At 40.6% G+C, this 26,664-nt stretch overlaps 1 protein-coding gene across 4 annotated transcripts in view; it reads right to left on the bottom strand.

The window, feature by feature from the left end:
* Positions 1–335: 335 nt before the first annotated feature.
* znf532 (zinc finger protein 532) overlaps positions 336–26,664 on the bottom strand; it is a 32,881-nt gene continuing 6,552 nt past the window's right edge. For all 4 annotated transcript variants that reach the window (XM_072661886.1, XM_072661887.1, XM_072661889.1 and 1 more), the window contains 8 exons: positions 18,239–20,540; positions 15,919–16,100; positions 13,174–13,350; positions 9,976–10,138; positions 9,361–9,675; positions 5,947–6,059; positions 5,141–5,282; positions 336–3,896 (listed from right to left, as the gene is read on the bottom strand). In XM_072661886.1, the coding sequence (XP_072517987.1) occupies positions 3,375–3,896; positions 5,141–5,282; positions 5,947–6,059; positions 9,361–9,675; positions 9,976–10,138; positions 13,174–13,350; positions 15,919–16,100; positions 18,239–20,515 (3,891 nt within the window). In that variant the 5' untranslated portion in view covers positions 20,516–20,540 and the 3' untranslated portion in view covers positions 336–3,374. The remainder of the gene's footprint in view (positions 3,897–5,140; positions 5,283–5,946; positions 6,060–9,360; positions 9,676–9,975; positions 10,139–13,173; positions 13,351–15,918; positions 16,101–18,238; positions 20,541–26,664) is intronic.

Below are 26,664 nucleotides of genomic sequence, written 5' to 3'. Positions count from 1 at the left end.
TGATTAAAATATGGGCTTCTTGGGGACGTCTTTACACATCTTGTGGTCTTCTTTAGGGCTGAACTTGCTAGAACGACCTAAACTGGTCATGTTGGCAGTTGTCTCAGATCTTTTTAGATTCCTTTCCAGATTCAGACAACCCATATTCATCTACAATCATCTTTCTGAAGATCAGAGAAGCAGGCCTAGGACCAAAAGGTTGCTGATTTAACACACAGGACCAAAGTCTACTTTGTGTCTACTTACCTACTATTGCAACAAACATAATATATACTAAAGACACGAAAAGGAGGAAAAAAAAAAAGGGGGGGGATTGAATTAGGACATTATTATGTTTTCCTTATGGTTTATTGGCTGTTTTTTCCTTTTTATTATTTTTTTTACACAAACATTGGACAAGTCTATTGAACAGCAGCAAGACATTCTAAAAACAACCACCATAAATGGCTTCTCTCATGCACAAATGCGTCCTCACAAATGCTCATTTATCCAAAATGTAAAAAAACAAAATAAATTAAAAAAATAAAAATAAATCATCAAAACTGTGTTTCCTCTGTGGACGTCCAGAACAAATGAGAACAATATGAAGCAATGTAATAAAGTTCTTTTTATCTATAGTCTTTCCCTAATGCAGTATTTCGTGACAACAGCTGAACACTGAAAAAATGGCTACGTGTGTCAGCTGAAAGATTCCAGTTTCACATTTATGGACACATTCCTTTGTTGAGAAAAGGCAAAAACGTCTCGTTTTTAAGTCAGAAGTTTGAAGTCTTGGTAAAAACTTTGGCTGCAAAGTTGTCAAAATCAAACAGTAAGCAACTCAGGTTAGCTAGTTGAGTCAGCGGAACCATGTACTTAATGTAACTAATGATTGGCAAATTAAATGTGTGTGTGTGTGTGTGTGTGTGGTAGGGGGTAATGATCTCTAATGTGCTTATGGCAATCAAGTGCTAAAAGTCCTTGACTATGCTGTTAGCCTCTAAACACTTTACAGCAGCTATATTTAGTTCAAGGCTTTATTTAGCTTAGACCAACACTTCAGTATTAAGACTTGAAGAGGAGGGCTGCAGAGAGCAAGGGGTCAGCCTACTCTTAAAACTGAAGCTTTCTTAATGGTTCTTGGTTTGGAACCTTTTAATTACAGGATTAAAGTGCACACTCTTAAAAATTGAGGTGTTGCAAAAGCTTCTTTGAGCGGTGCCATACAGGAACCACTTTTGGTTCAACAAAAAAAAAGCCATGTTTGTAATTAAGACGTACACTATATTTCCAAATGTTTGTGGACACCCCTTCTAGTAAATGCATTCAGCTACTTTTAAGTGGCACCAATTGCTGAAAACAGGTGTGACACAGAGAAGTACTGCCAATAGAATAGGACTCTCTGGAGCAGATAAACATGAACCTATTTGCACTGTGCCTAACACCAGGTGTGGGCTGCAGAGCAGTGGAACGGTGTTCTTGGGAATGATGGAGGATGCTCCATCCAGTACTTTTGAGAAGAGCTAGGTAACTCTTCTCAGTAACTCTCTGGTCTTGTAGAAGATCTAGTAGAAATCCTTCCTTCCTGGACATCAGAGAAAGTTACTCTACTTTCCTTTTCTTTTTTTTAATACCCTTGGATTCTGAAGAAACACTGAATGAGCAGGTGTCCCAATACCTTTAAAAAACATTGTTCTTTTGGAACCAATATGGCATCGCTCAAAGACCCTATTGTAAAAACCTTCATTTTTAAGAGCGTAGTAATTTCCATTATTCTGTGAAGGTAAAAGCCTCTTCACACTTGCCCATCTCCCTTGCAGAAACCATCCACTGTAAGGTTCCGTAGGGGAACCAAAAGTGGTTCTCGGCTTCTCCTTTGGCTTGGGGCTTGGCAGACGCTTGGTTTTAAGAGTGTATTCTGGAAGGTACAGATGTACTGTGGAGAGAGCACACCTACTACGACATTTAACACATACAATATAATTTCACCATGCTCACAGTAAGTAAACTCAGAGCAGTTACCATGGCAACCTCGGTTTCAACAGTTCCTGATGGTCTAATAAAAACAAAGCAGCCACATCTGCATACAGAAACAGATACAGATGTGGCATGAAAAAAAGGAAAGAAAAAAAAAAAGAAAAAAACCTGCAAAGGCAAATGCAACAGAACAGCGTCGTAGCTGGCATGAACGAAGGCAAAGGACACTGAGCGGTGAGCTGGAACACGCAGCAATGAGAAAAGAACGTTTAGCTTCGAGAGAATTCGAACATTGACGCGAACGCTAAATGCTAAACGCTAAATGCTAAGACAAATTGTAAAATGCCCCATAGTTACAAAAAGGAGCATTTTATGTGGTCCGTTGGCAGTGGCTGAAGCACTGAAACTGATAAAATTAGCATTCTATCATCTGTAGTGTTAAGATCTAGATACAAATATTCCTTTAAAAGTGATGCTGGAATGAAAACGAACACAAATAAAAAAATATCAAATAAAGTGAACTCGAGCAGCGACTATTTCTCAAGACACTGGTCTCGTCCATTTTCAAAGAAATGGACTGATTGTCCTTTAAGAACAAAAAGGGGGGACGGTAACACTTTACTTGGATGCTCCGTTAAAGAGGCCTCGCAGGTGCTCACCTGGCATTCAACCAACATTCAACTGAATGAGTAATAAATGCATCTGAGCTGACGTTGAATGTAAATGACGGTCTACTGAATCTACCCTAACCCTAATATTATGCTTATTCTTTTAGGATTTAATGTTTAGGTTAAGTTTAGGATTAGAATTTAGGGTTGATTTAAGGGTAAGATTAAGGTTAGGGTTAGTGTGAGGTGCAGCTGCACTTAATAGGCATTCAGTTAGTTGAATGTCAGGTGAGCATCGACCAGGCACCTACAAGTAAAGTGTCACCACCAAAACAAGCTAACTCTGGTTAAAAGGGGGACATTCTGCAGAATCCAGCAGCAGCAATTACACTGGACTGTAATTCGAACCCAATAACAAGTGTTCAACATGTTCTGCTTGACCAGGAACGCGACAAACAGACCGGTCTAGAACTAAAACAAAATATCCTATAAAAAACACCCATACAAACATCTATATCATAAAGTGTACAAAATGTGTTCTCATAGATATTTAAATACACATAAATCCACTTTCAATATATTACATATCTTTAAACACACAAGTACGTATCGTGTGTACAATATACATTTCTCATATATATGTTTATTTATATATATATATGTAGGTTTGTTTTCATACCTCATCATCTCCACAACCACCGTATCCCAACCTTTTCTTCACATTTTTTTCAAAACAAACAACTGACCACTCGTCCACCAGGTGGCGCTACCAACCCCGCCTAGTTTTTTTGTTTATTTTTTTGTTCCGTTTCACTTCTCAGCCACGCTCATCCTCTTGGACTTGATGAAGGCCATCCCGTGTGTCCGCATGTGTGTGTTTAAGGCTGCCTCAGTCTCAAAGGTCTTGGCGCACACTTTGCACTGTGTGTCCGGGATGCCGAGCGTGTCCTCCGGGGCCGGGGTGTTTTCCTGCTGGTCGCTGTGGCGACTGAGTCCCGGCGGCTCCTTCAGCTTGTGCACGATGAAGAGGTGCCGGGCGAGGGAGTGGTGTGAAGTGTAGCAGAGGCCGCACTCCCGGCACTGGAAGGACGAGCCGTCGCTTTTGTGCTGTGGAATGTGCTCGTGGAAGCGCACCAGGTCCTCTGTGGTGAAGCTGCACACGGCGCACTTGTGCGTTTTGAACACGTTCACCTTCAGTTTCTTTAGAGGCTGCGAGGACGAGTCCCTGCAGCGTTTGCCGGGAAGCCCTGCGCCTCTGGCCTTCTCAGCGCACTCCTCAGCTTCTTCCGTGCCCTCGCCTTCAGGGCTGAGCTTGCGCTTCGGGCTGCGTACCTACAGACACACAGACACACACACAAACTGGTCAATTGTGGCCAAATGTTAAGCTTATTTCACACTGGACACATGCATCACATAGTGCCACAGCACGTCAATGGTTTATAGGCAGAAACAGTCCAAAATGCTGTTTGCAGTATTATACAGTATTATATAACTCATATTACAGAGGTGGGCCAATACAGTGTTAGGAGTCTTGCCCAAGGACTCTTCTTGGTGTAGCGCAGAATCGAACCCCAGTCGCCCACATGATGTGGTAGCTCAGTGGCAGATAGTGGGGCTATCTGTTGCGCCACACCAACCACTTGACCACTCCACCCGTCAAACCTCCAGCTCCACGTCTTCTCTTCACAGCTGAAACTCAAAGACTTGCTCCAGGGTTCAGCTGAGCTACATGGTGTTGTCAAAAAGACCTATTGGCACCATGTCCTAATGCCAGGTGGGGTCTAGAGGGGTATAAAGCCCCCCAGCATTGAGCTGTGGAGCAGTAGAAGAACTGTGGTTTCTGAAATGATGGTTGGTGCTGCATTCAATACTTTTGGGATGAGGTGGGGAGTTGGGGGATCAGGTGGCATGGTGACCATCAAACATCTTGACCTCACTGATGCTCTTGTCACTGAATGCAATGAAAAACCTGGCAGAATCTTGCAGAAAGTCTTCCCTGGACAGTAAATACACCTGCTCCAACAAAAGCAGGGTAAACGTTTTGGAGCCCTCGATTTCAGAAGAAACAATGAATGAGCAGGTGTCCCAAAACTTTTGTCCATTCAACATATCAGATATCCGTATTCGCGGATTCAGAAAGCGCAGTGGCAGAAAGGACAACCAACTATTTAAATGACAAAGACCAAGAATTTCCAGCTTTGCTCAAGATCTACGCTGGAGAAAGAGTTGGAGATGTCAACTTGGAATGAGACGGTCTGCCCAACAATTCCATCATGTTTTGGTAAATGCTAAGAAAAACATTGTGGCTCAAAGCGCAAATTCTACTTCGCATCTGTAGGTGGAGCCTCGGAGCAAGAAATATGAATTCTTCATATTGTTGCTTTAAGGCAACTGATTTGTGAGACTCCCTATTGTCCACATCTCCAAAGACATTTCTCAAAAACACAAAGGATGGGACTTCTTGGGAAGAATGTTCTCACAGGAACATGAGAACAGAGAACAGAGAACATACCTATAGAGGTCTGTGTTATGATGCAACCCACCTTGCCCACCTGATTAAGCTTAAATTTTATTACCTGGTCTTTATTGGTGGATTCCTCTGTGCTCTTGGGCTCTACCGTTGGTTTGCCCTCCGTTTCCTTGATGCCGTGCATCAGCTGGATGTGTTTCTCCAACATCAGTCTCTTAGTGAAAGAGCGGCTGGAGTCCGGACAGTGTCTGGAAGAACAACAATGAGAGCACACAGTTGAGAGTTTTGGGTTTTTCTTTCCTCTTGTTGTAATAGAAATTATACTGTAACCAAGTAATCTTTAAGTATGTGTAGTATAGTAGGTATATATATGTATATATATGCCAGTCATTCTGGTCATGCTGGAATCTGGAGTCAGACAATGAATCTACGAAGGGTTACAAGGGATTCTACAAAGGGTTTTTTGAGCGATGCTACAGAAGAAGCATATATGGATCCATGAAGAACCATTTTTGCAAAGATATGCAAAAGTGAGGAACCTTTAAATTGGGAAGGAATCTTTACATTGGCTTCTTTAAGCCTTTAAAATGTTCTCCATACATGTAAATCATTCTTAATGGAAAAGTGGTTCTTCTATGGCATTTCTCACAGATGCACATTGTAGCATCTTTATCTTTGAAGATTTGAGATATTTTTACATTTAAAAACACAATAAATATTTAGTTAAAATAACAAAAACAAATGATGGTAGAACATTTCACACCCATCACAAAGAAGACGTTTATATTTTACACCATATTCCTCTCTGTAGAACAACTGTCGGAAAGTAGTGTTACATATCGGCTGCCGCTATATACCCACATGTACTAATACCCCCTCACCCAAGCAACAAGAGGACTTCTCAATACTCACGGGCAAGAATAGACCTTCCGAACTCCTTTATGCTTGATTCGATTATGTCTGCACAGACTGTGGGAGGAGCTGAAGGACTTGTCACACTGACGACATGGGTGCTTCTTGAGTTGCTGCACAAAGTATCAGAAAGAAGGGGGAGGGGTCATCATAAGAACTTTTCTACAATCTGGGGTAAGACATTAACCAGGGCTCAGTTAAAAGTTACACAAACGCTCCATATTATTATTATTAATAATAATAATAATAATAATAATAATAATAATACATAGAAGCAAAAACTCTATAAATCAAACTCCATAAATCAATGACCTGAGAAATAACCTACACTACGTGTCCAAATGTTTGTGGACACCCTTTCTAATGAGTTCATACAGCTACTTCTTACAAGTTGCACCCATTACTAACACAGATGTGTAAATTCACACACAATCACACACAGCTTGTCTTGTCTATAAAGGGACGTATATAAATATGAGAATATGACTCTCTGGAGCAGATAAACATGAACCTATTGGCACCATACTGTCTAATGCCAGACGTGGTCTAGAGGGATATAAACACCCCCAGCCATGGAGCAGTGGAAAAACTGTGTTCTCTGGAATGATGGTTCGTGCTCCATCCAATACTTTTTTGGGATGAGTTGGGGAGTTGAGGATGAGGTGGGGGTGGTGATCATTCAACAGCCGGATCTCACTACAGCTGTTTTCACTATCAAATCCACACAGCGACACACCTAGTAGAAAGCCTTTCCTGGACAGTAGAGACAGTTACTCAAACAACCTTTTTTAATACCCTTGATTTCAGAAGAAACATAGAAAGAACAGGTGTCCCAATACTTTTGTCCATTTAGTGTATTTGATTCATATCTGCTTTTTATTTTATCTACTTGTAGGATACAGATTTCAACAGAAAACAGCCATGACTGTACAGAGTAGGGCTGTAACAGAATGTCCGAAATTAACCCAATATCAAAGGCAGAGTGTGTGTTTTCTAAGAAAGGCTAATGTGAAGCCTCTCACAGCGCTGTTGAAAAAAACTTCAATTAGGAGGCATTATTTCTGAATAAACACGATGCGACACACCTTCAATAGACGCATGTAGCCGATCGTCTGGGTTCAACCCTATCCACTCATTAGACTTGATTATCCCAGCGAACGCTGCAATTGATACTATGCTATGATTAAGACACACCCTGTGATTATAGTAAACAAACAGGCATTGTGTCGTTCTCGAAATGCTCTCTGAAACCGAGCTCTGGGCAAATTAATTTGCTCACCTGGCTGCCACATGTAGGTTTTATGACCACTGAACGGGTTTGTGCAATGAAGCATGATTGTGAAATTGTTCTCCTAGATTGTTATGTTTATGCCAGCCCTGATTTCGGTGTGACTACCAGTTGTATACATGTACAAGCGCTGTAGTGGAGAACTTCAGGTAGAAGAAGTGTGCTCTTTTGCATTCTACCTTAAGGGTGTATTTATTGGTTTTTAGAAGCGTTGATGGGCCTTGAAACAATCTGTGTACTGGCTGTACTTAGTCTCAGTTTATATCTGACATGATTTCATGTTAAGTACAGCAATAATTCCTATCATATATGGTACAAAGCACACTTTAGAGGTAATTACACCAAGAATACTGACCTAAAATGAAGAAGGTTAGCTTTCTCTTTGAGTTAACACTGTAACTGGAAAAGCTTGAAACTAACCTTTCACCAACCTGGATGTTTGCCCAAAATAAAAAAAATATATAAGATGTTCTTCAAGTCATCATCCAAGGTTCAATGGCTATTGTCTAAGATGCCCTCATGGCCTACTAACGGTTATTGTTAGCCAAGTAAGCTTTTTTTCAAGCCAAAAAAATCCTAGCTTACATATTTACTGGTAGTAAAGTTAGCTAATCCATCCTTAGACATATTATAATAACATATAATATATAATAACAGCATTGAGCAATTTCCACGTCACTAAACACTGAGTGACCGTGCAAGGAGGACACTAGCGAGGAAGGCCGGACTTGAAAGCCTCAGCAGCTGAGATGGGAGAGACTCTGCCTACAGCAGCAGTGTCCTTCACCAGTCAAAGATTTCTGGGAAAGCAGCAAAGAGACTTAAACCTCATCAAAATTGAGCCTTTTCTGGCCATGAGACTATACGGCATGTTCGACGGACACAAAACACACTAATTAACACAACTCCCCATCCCCACAATGAAGCATAGAGATGGCAGCATCATGCTGTGGGGATGCTTCTGAAGAGCGGGCCCTGGAAGGCTTGTGCAGGTAGAGGGTAAAATGAATGCAGCAAAATGAAGAGAAATCCTGGAGGAAAATCTGATTCAGTCTTCTAGAAAACCATTGGGACTTGGGAAAGTCAAGTGGCAAGTGGCCAAGTCCAAGCTCAGACCTCAACCCAATAGAGAAGTTGTGGCTGGGCTTAAAACTGGCTGTTAGATCCCTGTGCAGCCTGACAGATCTTAAGCAGTTTTGCAAAGGGGAATGGAGTAAAACTGCAGCGTCCAGATGTGCAAGCCTGACTGGGACCTATCCATGCATACTAACTTGAAGGGGGAGAATACTTATGTAATCTCTTATTTAACATTATACATTTTAATATAATTAATAAAATAAACACTGGGTATTACTTTAGCAGTTTTTTATATTTACATGGGCGACAAATTAAAGGAATAACCTGGATAAATGGGTGGAGAAACACAGTGAGTGCAGATGCTTCTATACAGCTGTACATTTACATTTAAGGCATTTAGCAGACACTCTTATCCAGAGTGACTTACTCACTGTTTACTAGTTTGTATCCAGCATCCAAAAGACACCTCTAAGCTTAGACACTACTAAATACAGGATGGGGGCCACAATACTCGACACTACACTTTGCCCTAGTACTCTCAGAAGAGGAGGGTCTTCAGTCTGGGTTTGAAGACAGCGAACGCCTCTGCCGTTTGGACACCCAGGGGAAGTTCATTCCACTTCGGTGCCAGGACAGAAAAAATCCTGGACGCTTGTCTTCTGCGGATCTAAAAGGATGGCGGGTCGAGCAGAGCCGTACTTTACGCTCTAAGGGCTCTTGGTACTGATCAGCTTTTGACCATTTCCATCAAGTACAGAGGGGCTGGTCCATTCTTGGCTTTGTAGGCCAGCATTAGGGTTTTTAATCTGATGTGGGCAGCAGCTGCAGGAAGCAGAGGGGTTACATGTAGTGCACGGCACAATAAAGCAGCCTACCATGCTGTATAAAAATGCTGATTAGGCCCAGCTGACCAAATGAATTCCTAAAGCTCGAAGTGACTTTAGCGGTTCATTATTGGGGCACAAATGGCATGAGCTAGAATGTTAGCATTGTGGCTAAGCTATCCCTCAAGTGTGTGTGTTAAGGAGAGTGATTCCACGCTGCTGTACCTTGCCATGCTCCCTCTTCATATGTGCAATGAAAACTTCTCTCTGTGTGAAGAGGCGGTCACATTCCTTGCAGGTCCAGCCGGGGCATGAAGAGGACGCAGATGATGGTAGGTTTTTTTTTAGAAGGTCTGGGGCATTACTGGTCTTCTTGATGGTGGAGAGCGGCTTCTTATCACCCTTTTCTAGGCCTTTGAGAGCAGCCCCCTCTTTGAGGTTGGGTGTCGGGGTCATTGAGTTAATAGGCTTGCTGCTGAGAGGCAGATTGATGCCCAGGTTAGGAGGACCCTCAATGGTCTTTAGGGTGCCATGTGTGGACTGGAGAACAAGAATGAAGATATCTTAAGTTACAACGTGCTGCCAAATGGTACAATGGTGTTTATTCAGTCTTGTTATCTCAGTCTAGCAACTCTTACAACCTGGTCTGGCTTACAACCTGAAAATATGCTAATATTAAACTTCAACTACATTGTCTGATGAAAATAAGTTTCTGGTATGTGCTGATTCTACTCAAAGTGGTGGTTCATTAAAGTTCATACACCTTGTTTTTGGGGGAAATCAAGATTAAGACAAGCACAGTGCCATTCCTTACAACATCATTAGACCTCAATCCTGTACCTTAATGTGCTCCAACATGAGCTGCTTTTGGGCGTAGTGCATGGAGCAGTCAGGGCATTTGAAGACAGAGACTTTCTGATTGGAAATGTGCTGATCAAAGTGGGTGAAGAGCAACGTTTGCTGGGTAAAGACGGTGTCACACATGGAGCACTTGTAGATCAACCTGCAAAAACAGCACAAATGCAAAATGAGTTAGATAACAAGAATGGAATTCGACATTTATCTAGCACAAAGTAAATCACTTATAATGATCTTCTGGGCTCCGTATATTTAACCTGCTTAATGAAAGTTGTCACCGAAACCTAATTTGGACAAGATAAACTTTCATTATAGCTAATAATATTGGCCAATATACATCATTTTATACTGTCATTTCTATTAAACAAACAATCATTTTAGATAGAGATGGTAAAATGCCAGTTTTTCCCGCGAATACTAATTTTGAAACCTTCGGTTTCTGTTCACACCAATCAAATATTAAAAAAACCAATCCTTTTAATTTTTAAAGTTGCACCATCACAAAACGTCCAGAAATGTCAAATTCTTAAAAACTGGAGTGTATATTTGAACGTCTGACCAATTAATAAAAGAGAAATTAAATAAGACTGAATATATAACATCAAGATTAAATGTATTGTTCATAGCATTTTTCTTTAAACAAAAAAGAGAAAAAATAGAACAAAACCCTTAACCCCTTAATAAAAAAAAGAATAAAATAAATAAATACAATAAAATAGTTATAATAAAATAATATAGTTAATAATAAAATAATAAAATAAGTTATTTCAAGCTTAGAAATCTGTATGTATTTTTCTGTATGTATAATCTGTATGTATTTTTCTGGTGCATGTAGTACACAACTTCAAACTTGTATTCAATTTTATTAATTCAATTTATTATATAATATTGTTCATATTTATGTTTTATTTCTATGATTAGAAATATTGATAATAATCAATATTTATCTTTTTATCAATAATATGATGATTAAGATTATTACTTATCACACATGACAAAACCTGGGAATAATTACAGTGTTTGTTACAGTGCTATAATATGCAGATTATATAAGCATTTCTTAATCAATAATGTAGATGTAAACATGTTTATTTACACTACATGTCCAAATGTCTATGGACACTCCTTTTAATGAGTACATTGCTGACACACACACACAAACACAGTTTGTGTAGTCCCAGTTGCCAAAGTATTGCCAACGCAATCAGATTCTTAATCCCTTGAATCAACACATAGGAAATAGGAAGGTAACCTAGATTACTGACACACTTGCCTCTAATGAATCAAAGGCCAAATAAAATCATATTAATGTGGATAAGATACAATAAAATTTAATAAAACACCACTAGCGATTAAACAGGAGGTGCGCCGAAAAACTAGGTTAAGCAAACTCAATAATATCTGCATTATTAATGCCTTCTGCGTCTGCTTTTAATGCCCATGTTCCCCACAGTACAAAGGCAACACTAGATCTGATTATGTGTCGTCATCTTGTAGCAATCAGAGTACATTCATCAATAGGGGGATTTTCCCTCACTTCAAGTTGATTCAAACTGAAAGACGTTCATTGAAACACACACACACACAAACACACGTGTCACTGTTGTAACATGGCTCACGTGGGAGTCTTAATTACTTGTCCTGCCAGCGTAACAGGTATGACAGAAAACACAAAGGAGCCACCTGCTCTTTTCATTAGTAAGTGCTGATGAACATGACGAGGTTCAGAGGGTCAAGGTGGGGAAATAACACTGAAAGACATACTGACAAAGCCACTGTGGATAATGCCTTTCTACACCTTCACTGTTCGGAAAATGTCAGGGGTGAACTGGCTGTAAAGAAAGCCATTTGACTCACTTATGAAATTACCATCTATAAATGGTTTAGGGGCTCTCCTTTAGTGGAAAATAAACACATCCATTAACACTAGAGCCATCTATGCTAAACACTAATCAGGGGCATTCAAATGAGCGCTTATTTACGCTACGTGGACGAAAGTATTGGAACATTTCTTGTAATATATATATTTATATATTGACAAGAAGTTCATCTGGCATTTCTGACTGTCTCCACTGTCCAGGGAAGGCTTTCTACAAGATTTTGGAGAATTGCTGAAGGGATTTGATTGCACTCCGCAACAAGACCGTCATTGTCTGTTATTAATTGTTATTCAACTCATCCCAAAAGTACACAGCTCCGTGCAGAGGGCTTTATACCCCTCCACGCCTGGCATTTGGCTTGGTGCCAATAGGTTCATGTTTATCTGCTCTATTCGACTGGCAGTACTTCTCTACAGGGACTAGACAGAGTGTGTGTGTACACACAATTGCCCATCTGTGTCAGCAATAGGTGCAACTTTCAGTTGCTGAATGCATTCTTTAGAAGGAATGTCCCCAAACATTTGGACATATTGTATGACAGGGTTCTGCATTTGTTTATTGTATCACATTATTGAATACATGTAGTTAAAAAGAAACAGTACTGAATAATATGGAAATGTTAAAGGAAAGGGCCCTACATTTCTGTTTACATGTACCAATGTATAGTTATATATATATATATATATATATATATATATATATATATATATATATATATATATATATATATATAAATAAATAATACATATTACACATACATACATAATACATATTATATATAAATATTATATTGCAATGTGACTATTGTGAATATTTTGATGGCAATGCTGAAACAATAAACTGTGCAACCTTAGTACCAAATTCACAGTCATAAGTTACAGTGTCTTTAAAGCCCTACATTTACATAGGGTCCTGGAGTAATTCCCCCTTTCATGGGGGTCCTCTGCATTTTAATGTGTGTTATTATGAGAAAATGACAGGCAGAATTATCTTCTGTTTTTACTGCACTGAGTGGTGGTCTGATTATTTCACTGCTTAATATTTAGTTTCTAAAGGCGCATGTTTTCGTGATCCTACACTAGGTTATGTGAAAATTGCTCTTGGGCGCCCCCTACTTTCTGGATGTGTAATGCACACTTTGAGCCACCCTTAAAGAACTGTGCAAAAACCTGCAACATTACTCTAACATGAAGCCCATGAGCAAAAACTGAGTCATCTCACTTCAGCACTCAATCACAATAACGGCTGTCCGCATAAATTATGTTCTGTTCTTTGTACATGTGACAAAGACGAGACTTACTTGGGCTCTCCGATCTTTACTCCTGGGTGCTGAGTGTATGCATGGGAGTGAGTGCCTGGGGCAGATTTGAAGGCCATGGGGCAGATGGGGCATTTGTAGAAGATCTCACAGTGGGCACTCTGGATGTGTGACTTGAGGGCAGCGACATCAGCGAAGATGACACTACAGTGGACACACCTGAGGATGAACGGACAAGAGAACACATTTTACCATCAACAAGAGAAGCTTAACAGAGTATACTGTAGACGTTCAATACAGCCACTGGGATCACTGGCTAGGGAACTTTGGAGAAAAGCACAGCTGGATGTGATCACCTGCATAATGCCTCCACTGAAGAGCACTGATCTAAACTAATGGGTTTCTCAAGGCTAAACTTTTACATTACTTTAACAAACTAGTACATATTTATTTCAGTGTTATACCGTTCAATTAATACCTGGTGCTTTTTCTTGTGTTTTTATTTCGGAGAAAGTTTTTTTTCTACTTTCCAAGCATATCTATTTCTTACTACAACTTGTATCTGCTAGCTTGTTTTTTTCTTGTTAAATGTGCAAATAAATAAATAACATACATTTTAAAAAGGAGATGGTTCTACGTAGAACCATGACAAATCAAAGAATCATCTAAAAGAGTGGCTCAGGACCAATCCAGGAATATTTTAAAGAAACCGGGTATCAGTTATTTTAATCCCAAGTCTTACTTTTAACCACGGTGTTCAGAGCGCCATCTGCTGTCCACAAGGTACCATTAATGGACATTATTGCCTAGCCGGCAGCAGTGTGGACGTTCTCAGAAGGTAAATAAAGGAGTTGAAGTTCTGCAGTGGGGAGCTGTTTTACAGTGGAACATGAAAACAGACCATAATATCTGAACCTTTATAAAACTCACTGAAACGCTTTGTTTTGCCAGCGGGAAAACCGGAGAACCGCTCACCTTTCTCTGTTTATAAACCAGAACTGAAGAGCTCATTCAGAACCGAGTGAAGGCTAACGCTAATGCTAACACACACACACACACACACACACACACACACACACACACACACACACACACACACACACACACAATAGAAACCCCAATCTCACACCGCACATTCACCCACTATAAACCAGTTATTACACACCAGTAGACCAACAACAGATCAGAGTGTGTACCACTACACACAGGAAGTGACTAGACTGCAGTGTTGTAAAGGAGCTGGGAGCTGATTGGTCAGGGAGGAGAGTCAGACTGGATTATAAGATATTAAACACTATAAAACAGTCATTTCAAGAAAAGTCTCGATTAGTCAAAACCAGTCAGTCCAGAAAGTCTGATTATAAAAACTGATACTGAAAATAAAGGGATTTTACTGAATAGATTAATCAGCATATCATTTGATCTAAACTGTGGGGCTGGATTAGTTATACACACACACAGATCGGATTGAATTGTCTGATACTATTTTTATTTTATGATGATATAAAATATAGATATATTCCTTGTACAACTGGTACTTATAAATCATTTTGTAAATTGTGATTAAATTTGAGATTTTAAAATGTCCTAAATATTCCTAAAGAATCGTAATGAAATTGTTGTGAGGTTAAGGGCTTATATCAAATTTTAAAAATCAAATGAATTTCTGTGTGATACCTTTTTAAGGTCTCAAAAAAAAACAAACCAAAAAACAACAAGAGTCTATACTAATTATGGAAATATTTAATTTAAACTGACTGCGAGATGCTTAGACAGAGTTAAAGATAGATCTGCTGTCTAGCCTTTCATCAGTGGTTAGCGTTTGACCACAGGGCTGTTATCAGGTGGATATTTATGGTTGGTGGACTATTCTAAGTGGGTTTTATACACACAAGGACTCTCAACCTGGTCTTTAGGCATAACCTCATTATCTTAGAATTTAATACCTTTAATATAAAAAATTATTCTTAATCATTTTATGGCACATTTAAAAATTTTATTGAAAGACTTCTGCAGGTCCAATCCTATGATTTAGTGATAAGTGGATCTTCATTTACTGCCATGTTAACATTTACAGAACTTTTTTACTCAGTGTACTCAGCAGACACTCTCGTCCAGAGCGATTTACTAAATTAAGCAGCTATGTTGTCTGCTAGGAAAAGTACAGACTAGAGTCCAACTACTGAGGCTCAAATCCAAAGATTCTTGAGCTCGAAGAGCCAGATACAGACTTCAGTGCTGATAGCTAAACTCTCTAAATAAAAGGATACGCATTAAAAAAAACCCAAACTTTTGTCTGACTGGGGTTGAAACATTGAGTCACTGTCCAACACCGCCAACACACTTAAAGTCTAAAAACGGCATCTTGTACACCCTGGAAACCCTCAAACATGCTTCAGCTTCAACAATGGGAATCCATTCAGTCAGTCACAGACCCTAACTATGCCTAGCTGACCTCATAAGCCATCTGACAAAAATATCCCATGCACTCATTGCTTTGTTTCTTAGTCAATTTTACGATGATATCATCCCAAGTAAATGGCAGGGTAATAACTGTGATTACTTCAGTAAATGGTATCCTGAGAGCCTGTTGTCATTGAGTAGTCATTATATAGCCTGTGCACTCATAACCAATTAAACAGTCACACAGAGCATTTACGCATTTTTTCAGCCATAATTGGGGACTTGTTAAGCAAACGGTTTGAGGAGCACCAGGCAGTACTCGGTCACCAGACACTGACAGGAAATGATGCAGTGATGACAACACAAAGTGACGCAGGGACTGACCGGTAGCCCACTCGTCGCGTGTAGTGCAGGCAGTTTTTGGTGACATGGGACTGAAAGTGGACGGAACGACAGATGGCTCCGCACTCGGGGCAGATGTATGGAGACTTGTGCTGATGGATTCGCTGGTGGGAGGCAAAGCTGCACTGGTTCGGAAGCAGCATCTGGCAGATGGTGCAGGTTTTCTGTGATGAAAGACAGAAAAGTTTACAAATTATATAAGAACTATATACAATAAATTGTATATTTATAACTAGTGTGCTCCAAAAAACACCACATTTTAGGAAGTAATCAATTAAAATCACTACTTATAACAACAGTTTACAAAGAAGTAAGCACTATAAAATGAGGCAAACTGAAGCCATTTCACACCAGATGCAGTAAATGTGGCACACCACGATGCGAGCGATACCCTACACTATACTAACCAGAGTAGCCTTTCACACTATGTGTGGTATGTGTCACATGGCACGGCAGCAGTAAAGCCCACTGCCATATTCTGTCAATTTAAAGGCAGAAGCAATGCAAAAAGCAGGTGCCTACTAAATCTAGGTTAATAAAACATTTAATCAAGTATTATAAGCAAATATAAGTATTAATATTTATATATGTATATTCTACATTAATAAGCTATTGGCCATCTGCAGTTGCTAACATGGGAGTTACAATAAGGTCTGTTAACATCTGATTTAAAAGGTTACGGTCAAAGTGAGTTTACATAAAGTGTATTTCAGCAACACACAAACATCAGTGCCTAGCATAAGGGTTATGGCATACCACACATGCTGTGTCGCTTGTGGTGTCAAATGGGATTAACCTGAAAAATCAACAGTGCTCTTAAAGTTACAACAGCAAGTTGAACTGAAAGTGTTAAGCGTCTAGTAGAAGAACCCTGATGGACGTGGGCACTCAGACACTAAATACGGTGCCTAGCAGTGGCCAATAACCTCCAACCAACAGAGTAACACCTACATCCAGACAACACCAAAATGATCAGACCACAAGAACAGTAAGTCATTTGGCATGTCATTTCCTCAAAGGAAGAGGGAGAAAAATGCAGACATGGCCAATCCTGACACGAGTAAAAATCACAGGAAAAAAAAAAAAAAAAAAATATATATATATATATATATATATATATATATATATATATATATATATACACACACAATTCAGTGAAAATTAATCAACATTTAAAATCATTTAAAATCCTCTAATCAACTGATTTTTGCCCATGCAGATAGATTTTTAAAAATGCGGTTAGTACAAGAAACACCCACTGTGTGTTCATGCACTGTCCCCTAAAACACATACTACCACATGTGTGGTCACGTGACTGCCCTGTCCAGTCTGTGACATGGAAGCAACATGAACATGAACTCAAACACAGAGCCAACTGTATAATCTTTCATTAATCGTAATCGAGGTAAAATGTTCAATTAATCGGGATATTGATTTGAGGTCATATTGCTCAGCTCTAGCCAGTAACCCATGAAAATGTAATCCAGTCCCAAATAGGGCTTTACGAAGGTGATGAGCCACCATGAATCCCTGGAACAACACAGTAACTTAGACCATTTCCTCAGACCATGTTGGTCCAAAATCAAGGTCAACTGGACCTGCTCTCACTTTCTTTACATGCAACAGAGAAAAGCAAGATGTGAAAGGCCAACAACTACTGTTCTTGAAAGTTAAATACGCTATATGGACAAAAGTATTGGGACACCAGCTCATCAAGGGTATTTAAAAAGAGTTTATCCTGCTTTTGTTGAAGTAACTGTCTCTACTTCAACTCCTAGGAAGGCTCTCTATTTTGGAGGAACATTGCTGTGAGGATATGATTGCATTGACTGATGAGTGATGAGATAATAAGATCAGATGTTGGATCACCACCCCACCTCATCAACCCCAACTCATCCAAAAAGTATTTAATAGAGGACCATCCAGCATTCTAATAAACCCAATTCCACTGCTCCACATCTCAATGCTGGGGGGGGGGGGTTTATACCCCTCTAGCCCTCTAGCCATTAGGCGGCATGGTGCCAATAGGTTCATGTTTATCTGCTCCAGAGAGTCCTATTCTATTGGCAGTCATTCTCTACAGGGTCTAGACAAGCTGTGTGCATGTGCATTTGCATCTGCATCTGAGCAATGGGTGCAACTTAAAGTAGCTGAAGGCATTTATTAGAAGGGGTGTCCACAAACATTTGGACACAGTGTATATTGCACAGTACATGCTGTTTTCCAGCTAGCTGTACAGAAGCATTAATTCAAATGAAACTGGGATGTATTGGAAAGTCCATGAATTAAAAAAAAGAAGTACCTGTCCACTTGACTCAGCAGCCTGTTGATAGTGCATGGCTAGAGAAGACTCCTCCTGGAACACTTCGTTACACTCCAAGCACTTGAGATTTGACCGGCAGAGCCTGGAGGCATCTTCGTCCAGGGGCATGGCGGCAACGACAGGAGCTGTAGTAGGTGCAGAAATCACGGTTGTTGCATCACCCTTCCCCTGACTTCCTCCAGAGAAAGAACCATGACTCGATGTAGAAACGGGGGCACTAGAGGTTACTGACGGGGCCAATATCATCTGATCAGCAGGAATGGGCTTCAGAATGAGGTGGGAACACTGCATGACAACCCCTTTGTCCTTGTGGCTCCTGGCATGGGAGAGGAGGCTGCACTTATTGTAGAAGACCAGGTTCTTGGCGCAGTGGTTGCAAGTGACTTCGATGCGGACGCTTCTTCGGTCGTAATGCTGAGTGAGGCTTTTCTCTAGCGCGAAAGAGTCACCACACTCTAAACATTTGTAGCCACGGGATGGCAGGGAGATACAGGCTGAGGAAGGGGGGCAAAGATTGGGCACGTACACTGGCACAGGGTTGATGCTGCTCAGGACCTTGTTGAAGGCTTCAACAACTGAACTCTGGGAGCTAGCCAAGACCTGCACCCGGGACACTTTCTTAGAAGGCTGGCTGGTCATCACGGCTTGTTTAATGGGTTGCTGGGGTTTGGACAGGACCTGATGGAGCTCAGAGGCTGATGCAGTCTGGGGGAGGAGGTTCAAGTTGGTGAGGTGGACAGTCTTTGGCACAAGTTTAGTGTTGGTTAGGCTAGAGGCAGGCACCATGACAGTTTGTTGCTGAATAGCATTGGCAGCTTTGAGGATGGCACTGCTGGCGCTCTGAACCGATGCGGCAGGAATCACTGTAGCTTTTACTGTTGTATTATTGGCCAATTTCAAGTTAATTACCTGGGAACCGGCTGTTTTGACCGCAGAGACTGGTAAAAAGGCAGTGGCGACAGGTTTGATGGTCATCTGCTTTGTAACTTCAATTGCTGAGCCTGTAGAAGTTGCTACCACTGTGGTGGGAAGAGTGGTTCGCCCAGAAGATGAGAAAACAGAGGAGGACGTTTGGGAGGACAAGAGAGAAGATACCACAATAGATCCAGAGTCAATACCCTTCTTCAGACCTTCAGGGTCAAGCTCCGGCAGTACTCTAGTGACAGTCCTTTTGATCTGACCAGAAGACGTCTTGATGGTTTTAATGCGGACTTTGGGAATGACAGGAGTGGATCCTGCAGGGGATGAAGGAGACCCTTTACTGCTGTTCTCGCTGGTAACGCTGCAAGGGCTCTCGGGTTGTTTGGAGAGCATTTTCTTAGCAAGCTCCAGGGCTGACTCCTGCTCTGGAGGCCTTTCTGTCACCTTTGGGCTCTCCTTGGCCTCTCTGGGAGAATCTTGTTTAGTGGCTAAAGGCTCAGGGGTGGTTGAGTCTGTGCCAGCCTTCTTTGCACTAAGAGCAGCAATTGCAGCAATGCATGACGAGAGCTTGGCTGAGGACTTGGCCTTGGCATTGGCGAGATTTGTCATACTCAGCCCAACAACAGGTTCCCTTGTTTCTTTTCCGTCTTGGGCCTTGAGGACCTCCTTGGGCTGCTCCTCTGTTCTTCTTGATTTTGGAGTATCACTGGAATTGCCCAAAGTACCGTTGGTGTTTTCAGTTTTTGAATGGTGGCAGTTACCATTAGTTCCTGGCTTAGATGGGCAATCTCCCGAAACAGTCTTGGTAGTTTGTGAAGCCAGCTCTTCTCGCTTAGAGGGAAGCCCTGTAAGAGGATTTGGTCTGAAGCAAGGTAAGTTGTTTTGCCTGTCTACAGGGTCATCCACTTCAATCCGGTCATCCTCATCAAACTCATCAGCGCTGGAAATGGGACTAAACTGGTTTATTGTGGAGCCAGTCACTGCAGTTTCACGATTTCCACTTTTATGAAGCTTGCTACGCTCTTTGCTGGCCCTATTGTTAGGCGACGTGGCCATGAACCCATTGTGCATCCCGTTGCCGACCGAGGGATGGATTTCCTTCTCAGAAAGAGGGTGGTCATTAGTGTCAATGTTACGGACATTCTTGACGATGACACTGACTCCAACATCTGGGGCTGAGGGGACATGGGAGTCATCGTCATGATGCACATTATGTTTGAGCTGTCCCTCATGGTCATCATGGCCAGATTCAATGGCGGCCTTGGGATCGACCATGTCAGGAATGTCAAAGGCCGCAAGCAGATCATCAAAGTCCGGGGTTTTCATGTCGCCCATGGTCTTACAAAACTGAGCTAAAACCCTTTAGAAAGAAACAAAAAGCAAAAAGAAATGCAATGTTAATTTCTGACCATTTCTATTCAGAGTAACATTTCAATGTCTATAGTTTTAGTAAGTTTAGTAGTGTCTGAATACTTTTCTAAAGGTCCAGCCATTTCTTGCTATAAGGAGCCATACATAGTCACTCAGGCCCCGCAAGCCACCAGTACTTGTTTCTCATTGTTCTACAGTTTTTCACCGGTAACCCATTACACAGAATATAGTCACTGAGGTAGATGGCATATCCCTGCATGTAGGTTGTTGCTTACAGTCCCCAATTGTTCATAAACAGCCCTGGGTCCAGCTAGCTAGTTAATTACAGCCCTGGTTCAACCAACTCCCATCCACCATAAAAGAAGCCTATAGCTTGATTTGACTTAACTGCCACCATCACTGTGAAACTGAAAAAACATTCAAGTGACTTTTTGACATAAAGCTTCTTCATACGATAGGTCTGACTGTTCATGGTCCATTGTCTCAACCACAGAGTAGAGTTACTGTGCTTCTTGACCCTTGTCAAGCCAGTCTCAGACCACAGCAGTTGCGGTGTTTAACTGAATAAGAACTGTAACACTTCTTTGACATATATCTTCTTCATAAAATGCAAAATAGGTCTAAGTACTTGGTGGCTGAGGTGGACTTAATTCAGCGAGGCACTGACGAAGCTGATGACCCCTGTGAAGAGTTTGCAATGTAGTGGGTGATTAGAACACCCCAAGTATTAAGTTCAGGACTTTTTCCCATCTTTTCTTTTGTAATATTATTTTCATTGACAAATACAAACTGGGTTACTAATAGCCCATCATATGTTGTGTCAATGGTACCTACACCAAGATAACTTTGTATAAAGAAAGCACATTCATATATATATATATATATATATATATATATATATATATATATATATATATATATACACTCAAATGAAAATGACATATGTAATTTTCATTTGAGTATATATGTAATTTTCATATTCATTACATATATGTAATTTTCATTTGAATATATATATATATATATATATATATATTCACACACATACACACACTGTGTGCAGAATTATTAGGAAAATTAGTATTTTGATTACATCATTCTTTTTATACATGTTGTCCTACTCCAAGCTCTATAGGCTTGAAAGCCAACTACCAATCAAGTAAATCAGGTGATGTGCATCTCTGTAATGAGAAGGGGTTTGGTCTAATGACATCAACACCCTATATAAGGTGTGCTTAATTATTAGGCAACTTCCTTTTTTTTGGCAAAATGGGTCAGAAGAGATTTGACGGACTCTGAAAAGTCAAAAATTGTGAGATGTCTTGCAGAGGGATGCAGCAGTCTTGAAATTGCCAAACGTTTGAAGCGTGATCACCGAACAATCAAGTGTTTCATGGCAAATAGCCAACAGGGTTGCAAGAAAGGTGTTGAAAAAAAAGGCGCAAAATAATTGCCCATGAATTGAGGAAAATCAAGCGTGAAGCTGCCAAGATGCCATTTGCCACCAGTTTTGCCATATTTCAGAGCTGCAACGTTACTGGAGTATCAAAAAGCACAAGGTGTGTGATACTCAGGGACATGGCCAAGGTAAGGAAGGCTGAAAAATGACCACCTTTGAATAAGAAACATAAGATAAAACCTCAAGACTGGGCCAAGAAAGACTGATTTTTCTAAGGTTTTATGGAGTGATGAAATGTGAGTGACTCTTGATGGGCCAGATGGATCTGAATCTGATCTGAATCCATAGAGAACCTGTGGACCCTCATAAAATGTGAGATCTACAGGGAGGGGAAACAGTACACCTCTCTGAAGTGTCTGGGAGGCTGTGGTGTCTGCTGCACGCAATGTTGATCGTAAACAGATCAAGCATATATTTTACACACATATACACACACACACACACACACACACACGTATATAATTACCATATCATCATATTGAATCAATAATTGATTACGAATGACTACAACAATCACATTCCCCACCATAAATCCAAAGGTGTTTGATCGTATTCATGCAATTTTAGCCTTTTCGCCTAATTAGTCAATAAATATTTTTACACTTGATTATAAAAAATATGGCTTCTGATATCTTCAAAGAAAGCTTTTGGCATGTTCCCTGCAAAAGAGTGAAATATAATTGTGCTGTTGCTGTTTTTTGGAGTGCAGCTCGTATAACCTCTGGCACTTTTAACTGACTTTAACCTGACATGAGTACAAGAGAGGCCTCTTAAAATGAAGGGAGCCTCTTTAATGCAAATCACCCACATTACTGAACCAACTTTTTAATTACACTGTACTAAATGTGACGCTACTTTTCCCCTCCACTTATAACCGTCATTCTCCTTGATGATATTGCACAATTAATTCCACAGCATAATAATGCATATGATCAAATGAGTCAAGAAATCATTACAGTAGTGAGTGTATAATGACTTTTATTTGGCAAAAGCCTGCCTTTAATCAAGAGTACTGTGCAAAAGGCCGACCACCCTTTATTTATTTGATATTGATGGAATAAAAAAAAAATCAAAACAAAAATTCCTAAAAATATAATACCTGGCAGATGAACAGCACTTAAAGTTTTCATGCTTGGGAGAGATCATACTGTGAGAAGACTACTCAACACTTTACAAGCTGAAAAGATGTGGAGCCGATCAAAATACTCTTACTGAGAATAGCTGTTCTCAGAACAATAACCAGCCCAGTGAGTCCTGACCTCAACATCACTGAATGTGCTTTGGATAACATGCACAGTAAGAAGCAGAAACGCAGAGAATGGAAGCTGTGATGAAGGTAAAGCTTTACACTCTAAACACTTAAACACCTGATATTAGATTTAGTTGTTGAGGATTGTGTGAAACTCCATCTAATACGTTACCCGTACATACAGTCACATGAAAAAGTTAAGACATCATGCATAGAAATGCTATTCTCTTGAAAGAAGAAGTAAGGATATTCTGTGCCCAAATAGCTGAAACAACCTCAATGAGACATTTCCCATAATGTCTACCCACTCTACATTTTTCCCCACTCCTCCATGCAGAAGTCTTTCAGCAATGTGACGCATTAGCTTTACACATATGGCCTCACATTTCCCTCAAGCACCTTCTGATACAATAAAGAATTCATAGTGAAATCCATGATCGAGAGCTTGCCAAGCCCCCAAAGCATGACATTTCCGCCGCCATGCTTCACAGCTGGTATGGGTTCATGTGCTCAAATGTGGTGTTTGATTTGGACCAAACATGTCTTCTGTCACTGTGCCCAAGTAATTCAACTCTGGAAGCACAGACAAAGTCCTGGTCTTTGTCTAAATGCTCTCTGGCTAACTTTACTCTTGCTTTGAGGTTTCTTGCGACAGCAATGGTTTTTCTCCCATGGAAATCAAACCTGTGCGGTCACTTTCTGATGAAGCTGAACTGTGGCAAGAGCTACCTGTAGATCCTGTGATCCATTTCAGGATTGGTGGGAGACTTTGTTAAGCACCCTATGGTCAGCTCTTAGGCTGAACTTGCTGGGATGGCCTGACCTGGCCTGACCATGTTGGCGGTTGTTTTAAATGTTCTCCACGTTTGCAAATTATGTTGCAGACAGTGAAACAGAAGACTTTGAAATGCTCAGAGAACATTTCCTCCCAGACTCGCTTCTTTCTGAAGGCCTCAGAGAGCTCTTTGGATCTGGCCATGGGGATTCAACTCGCTTCAACAATGAAAGGAAACCACACTAAATGTCTGAGGTTCAAATCAGACCCCTGCTCCAGAATCCTCTCCTTTTAGACATTTTAAGCAGTAATAAATTTGAGGGTTGTCTACCCTTTTTCCTCTTCAGAAAATTGCATTTACATTAATTGATCAGCTGTATGCTTTATTTACAAGTCTGAGTTTTTGTGCATTATTGAGCTGAACTCTACAAACTATTCATGAGGTTTTTTTCAGATTTTATTTATTTTTATTTTATTTATATAGTGATGTAACATTTTGACCTTCAGTTTCCAGTATTTCCATCCCTCCCCATTTATAGACAGGGGAGCCTGGTCTTGTGTGACTGGGAAAAAGTGCTGATGACATTGCAAGAATGGATGCCAAGTGAACAGACTTGCCTGTAGGGCCTGTAGGGATTGGCCCCCTCCTCCCAAACACTAAAACAACCTTATTATTAATATCCATTTTAGCTGGAAATTAAAATGCATGAATGGAGGTCTTTTTTGCACAGTACAGTTTCAGGTAAAAGTCAGAAAAACCCTCACATTTACATGAGTATACAAAATGTGTTGAACACCATATTGATAGACCCTGAGAATATTTCACAATATCTCACTGTACAATAATTATATGTGTGTTAGAGCTGTAGTAACATACTGATACTCAAAAACAGTGATTTAGTTTTATTTATAAATGAATAGTTTACATGTAAAGATTGGCAGCAGACAGTGGTTCATTTTGTGTTGTATTAAACCGCGGCCACTAGATAGCAGTGCTGTATTGTGTCATCAGGTCCCGTTGTAAGCTGTTCTTTTACTATGATATTATATACGTGATGGTGTGTTTTATACTATGTATAATATATCAATAAATCATTTTGCTTAAAGAATTGCAATATATTAACCGTAACCTCGTCTCGTGAAACGCATCATATCGCCAGGTTTTTGCCAATACACAGCCCTCATTTCTAAGGTAATGAACTTCAGTCAGTATTGAGTCAGTCAAGGGTGCTTCTGAATTAGAGCTGCACAAAGTATTGAAAGTTCTGTACTTTTTTCCCCCCAATATTGCAGTGGTTGGTGTGGTGCACCAGATAACACCACTACCTGCAGTGAGCTACCACACCATGTTGGAGACTGGGGTTCGATTCCCGGTCTGGGTGACTATGCTGCGCTACACCAAGAAAAGTCCTTGGGCAAGACTCCTAACACTACACTGGCCCACCTCTGGAATACGAGTAACCTTGTGAATTGCTCTGGATAAGAGCGTCAGCTAAATGCCATAAATGTAAATGTACTGCAACCATGGCAGCAGTATAGTACTTTCTTTACTTGAAATTCTTTATTTAAACGTAACTAATTCATTTAGGTAATAATAATACATTTATTTACAATATGATTAATGACGATGATGTGTTAAGCTGTTAAATACCATTTATTTTCTGTGTTTAATGTATTAAATGTTAAAGCTAAATCTAGACTATGACAATTCTCAATGCTGATGGACTACTGGCATTGCCATTTAGGCGTAATCAACCAACCCGGCCTTTGGAGCCAGCCCTTGGCTATGGAGCATTACAACACTACACAGACTCAAAACTCTGGTGTGGGGAGAACCCTATTCAGGATAAACAACAGATCAGTCAGATCTCCATATGAACCATATATAAGTCATTTAGCCTGCTTAGTCACGGTGAGAACACCACCTAACAAACTATTCAGCCACCAGAGCAGAGTAGGCCCAAACGTCCTTCAAAAGACCACGACAAGTCCGAACAGATGAGCTGAGGTGGAGGACGTTTCCTGCGTTTCTCAAAGCAGGTCAGTGTTCTGAGGAGTGAGAGGTCTTACATGAAGACATGATGGAGAAAAAGAAAGCAAAAAAAAAAAAAAAAAAAAAAACACAAAGGCAAATGTAAGGAGGATGAGGGGCAGCTAGGTCAGGCTAAGCTAGTCAGGTTAGCCACCCAGCGCTCTTCCTGTCGCTGCCTTTATTGTGAGTGCGCTCACTGCTGCAGCCCTTCCTCCATTACTGTTATTAACATCTGCACGCTCTGCCCAGGCTGGGCCAAAATGGCCTTCTTCTCCCCTCCTCCACACACAGACACACACACACACACAGACAGACGCACACTCTCGCACTCACACACAAACAATGGAGCTCATGTGGAGGGTAGGAACTCCAGAAGGAGGAAACAAGAAAGAAAAAGAAGGATGAAATGAGGCCTAGGAGAACAGTGACAATCTAAAGAGTGTGTTTAAGCCCAAGGGTTACAATGGAGAAGCATTAGGCCTTCAGCTCGAGCCAGCAGCAAGCTGTACCAGCAGACAATGAGTAATGACACGGGCACGGTTTGTGTGCAGAGCCTCGAGTCAGTCAAATCAACAGAACCAGTAGGATTGCTCCAAGG

Source organism: Salminus brasiliensis, chromosome 18 (genome assembly GCF_030463535.1).
Source record: "Salminus brasiliensis chromosome 18, fSalBra1.hap2, whole genome shotgun sequence".
NCBI lineage: Eukaryota > Metazoa > Chordata > Actinopteri > Characiformes > Bryconidae > Salminus > Salminus brasiliensis.
Note: the sequence above shows the minus strand (reverse complement) of the source record. Positions and strands in the feature narration are given on the sequence as shown.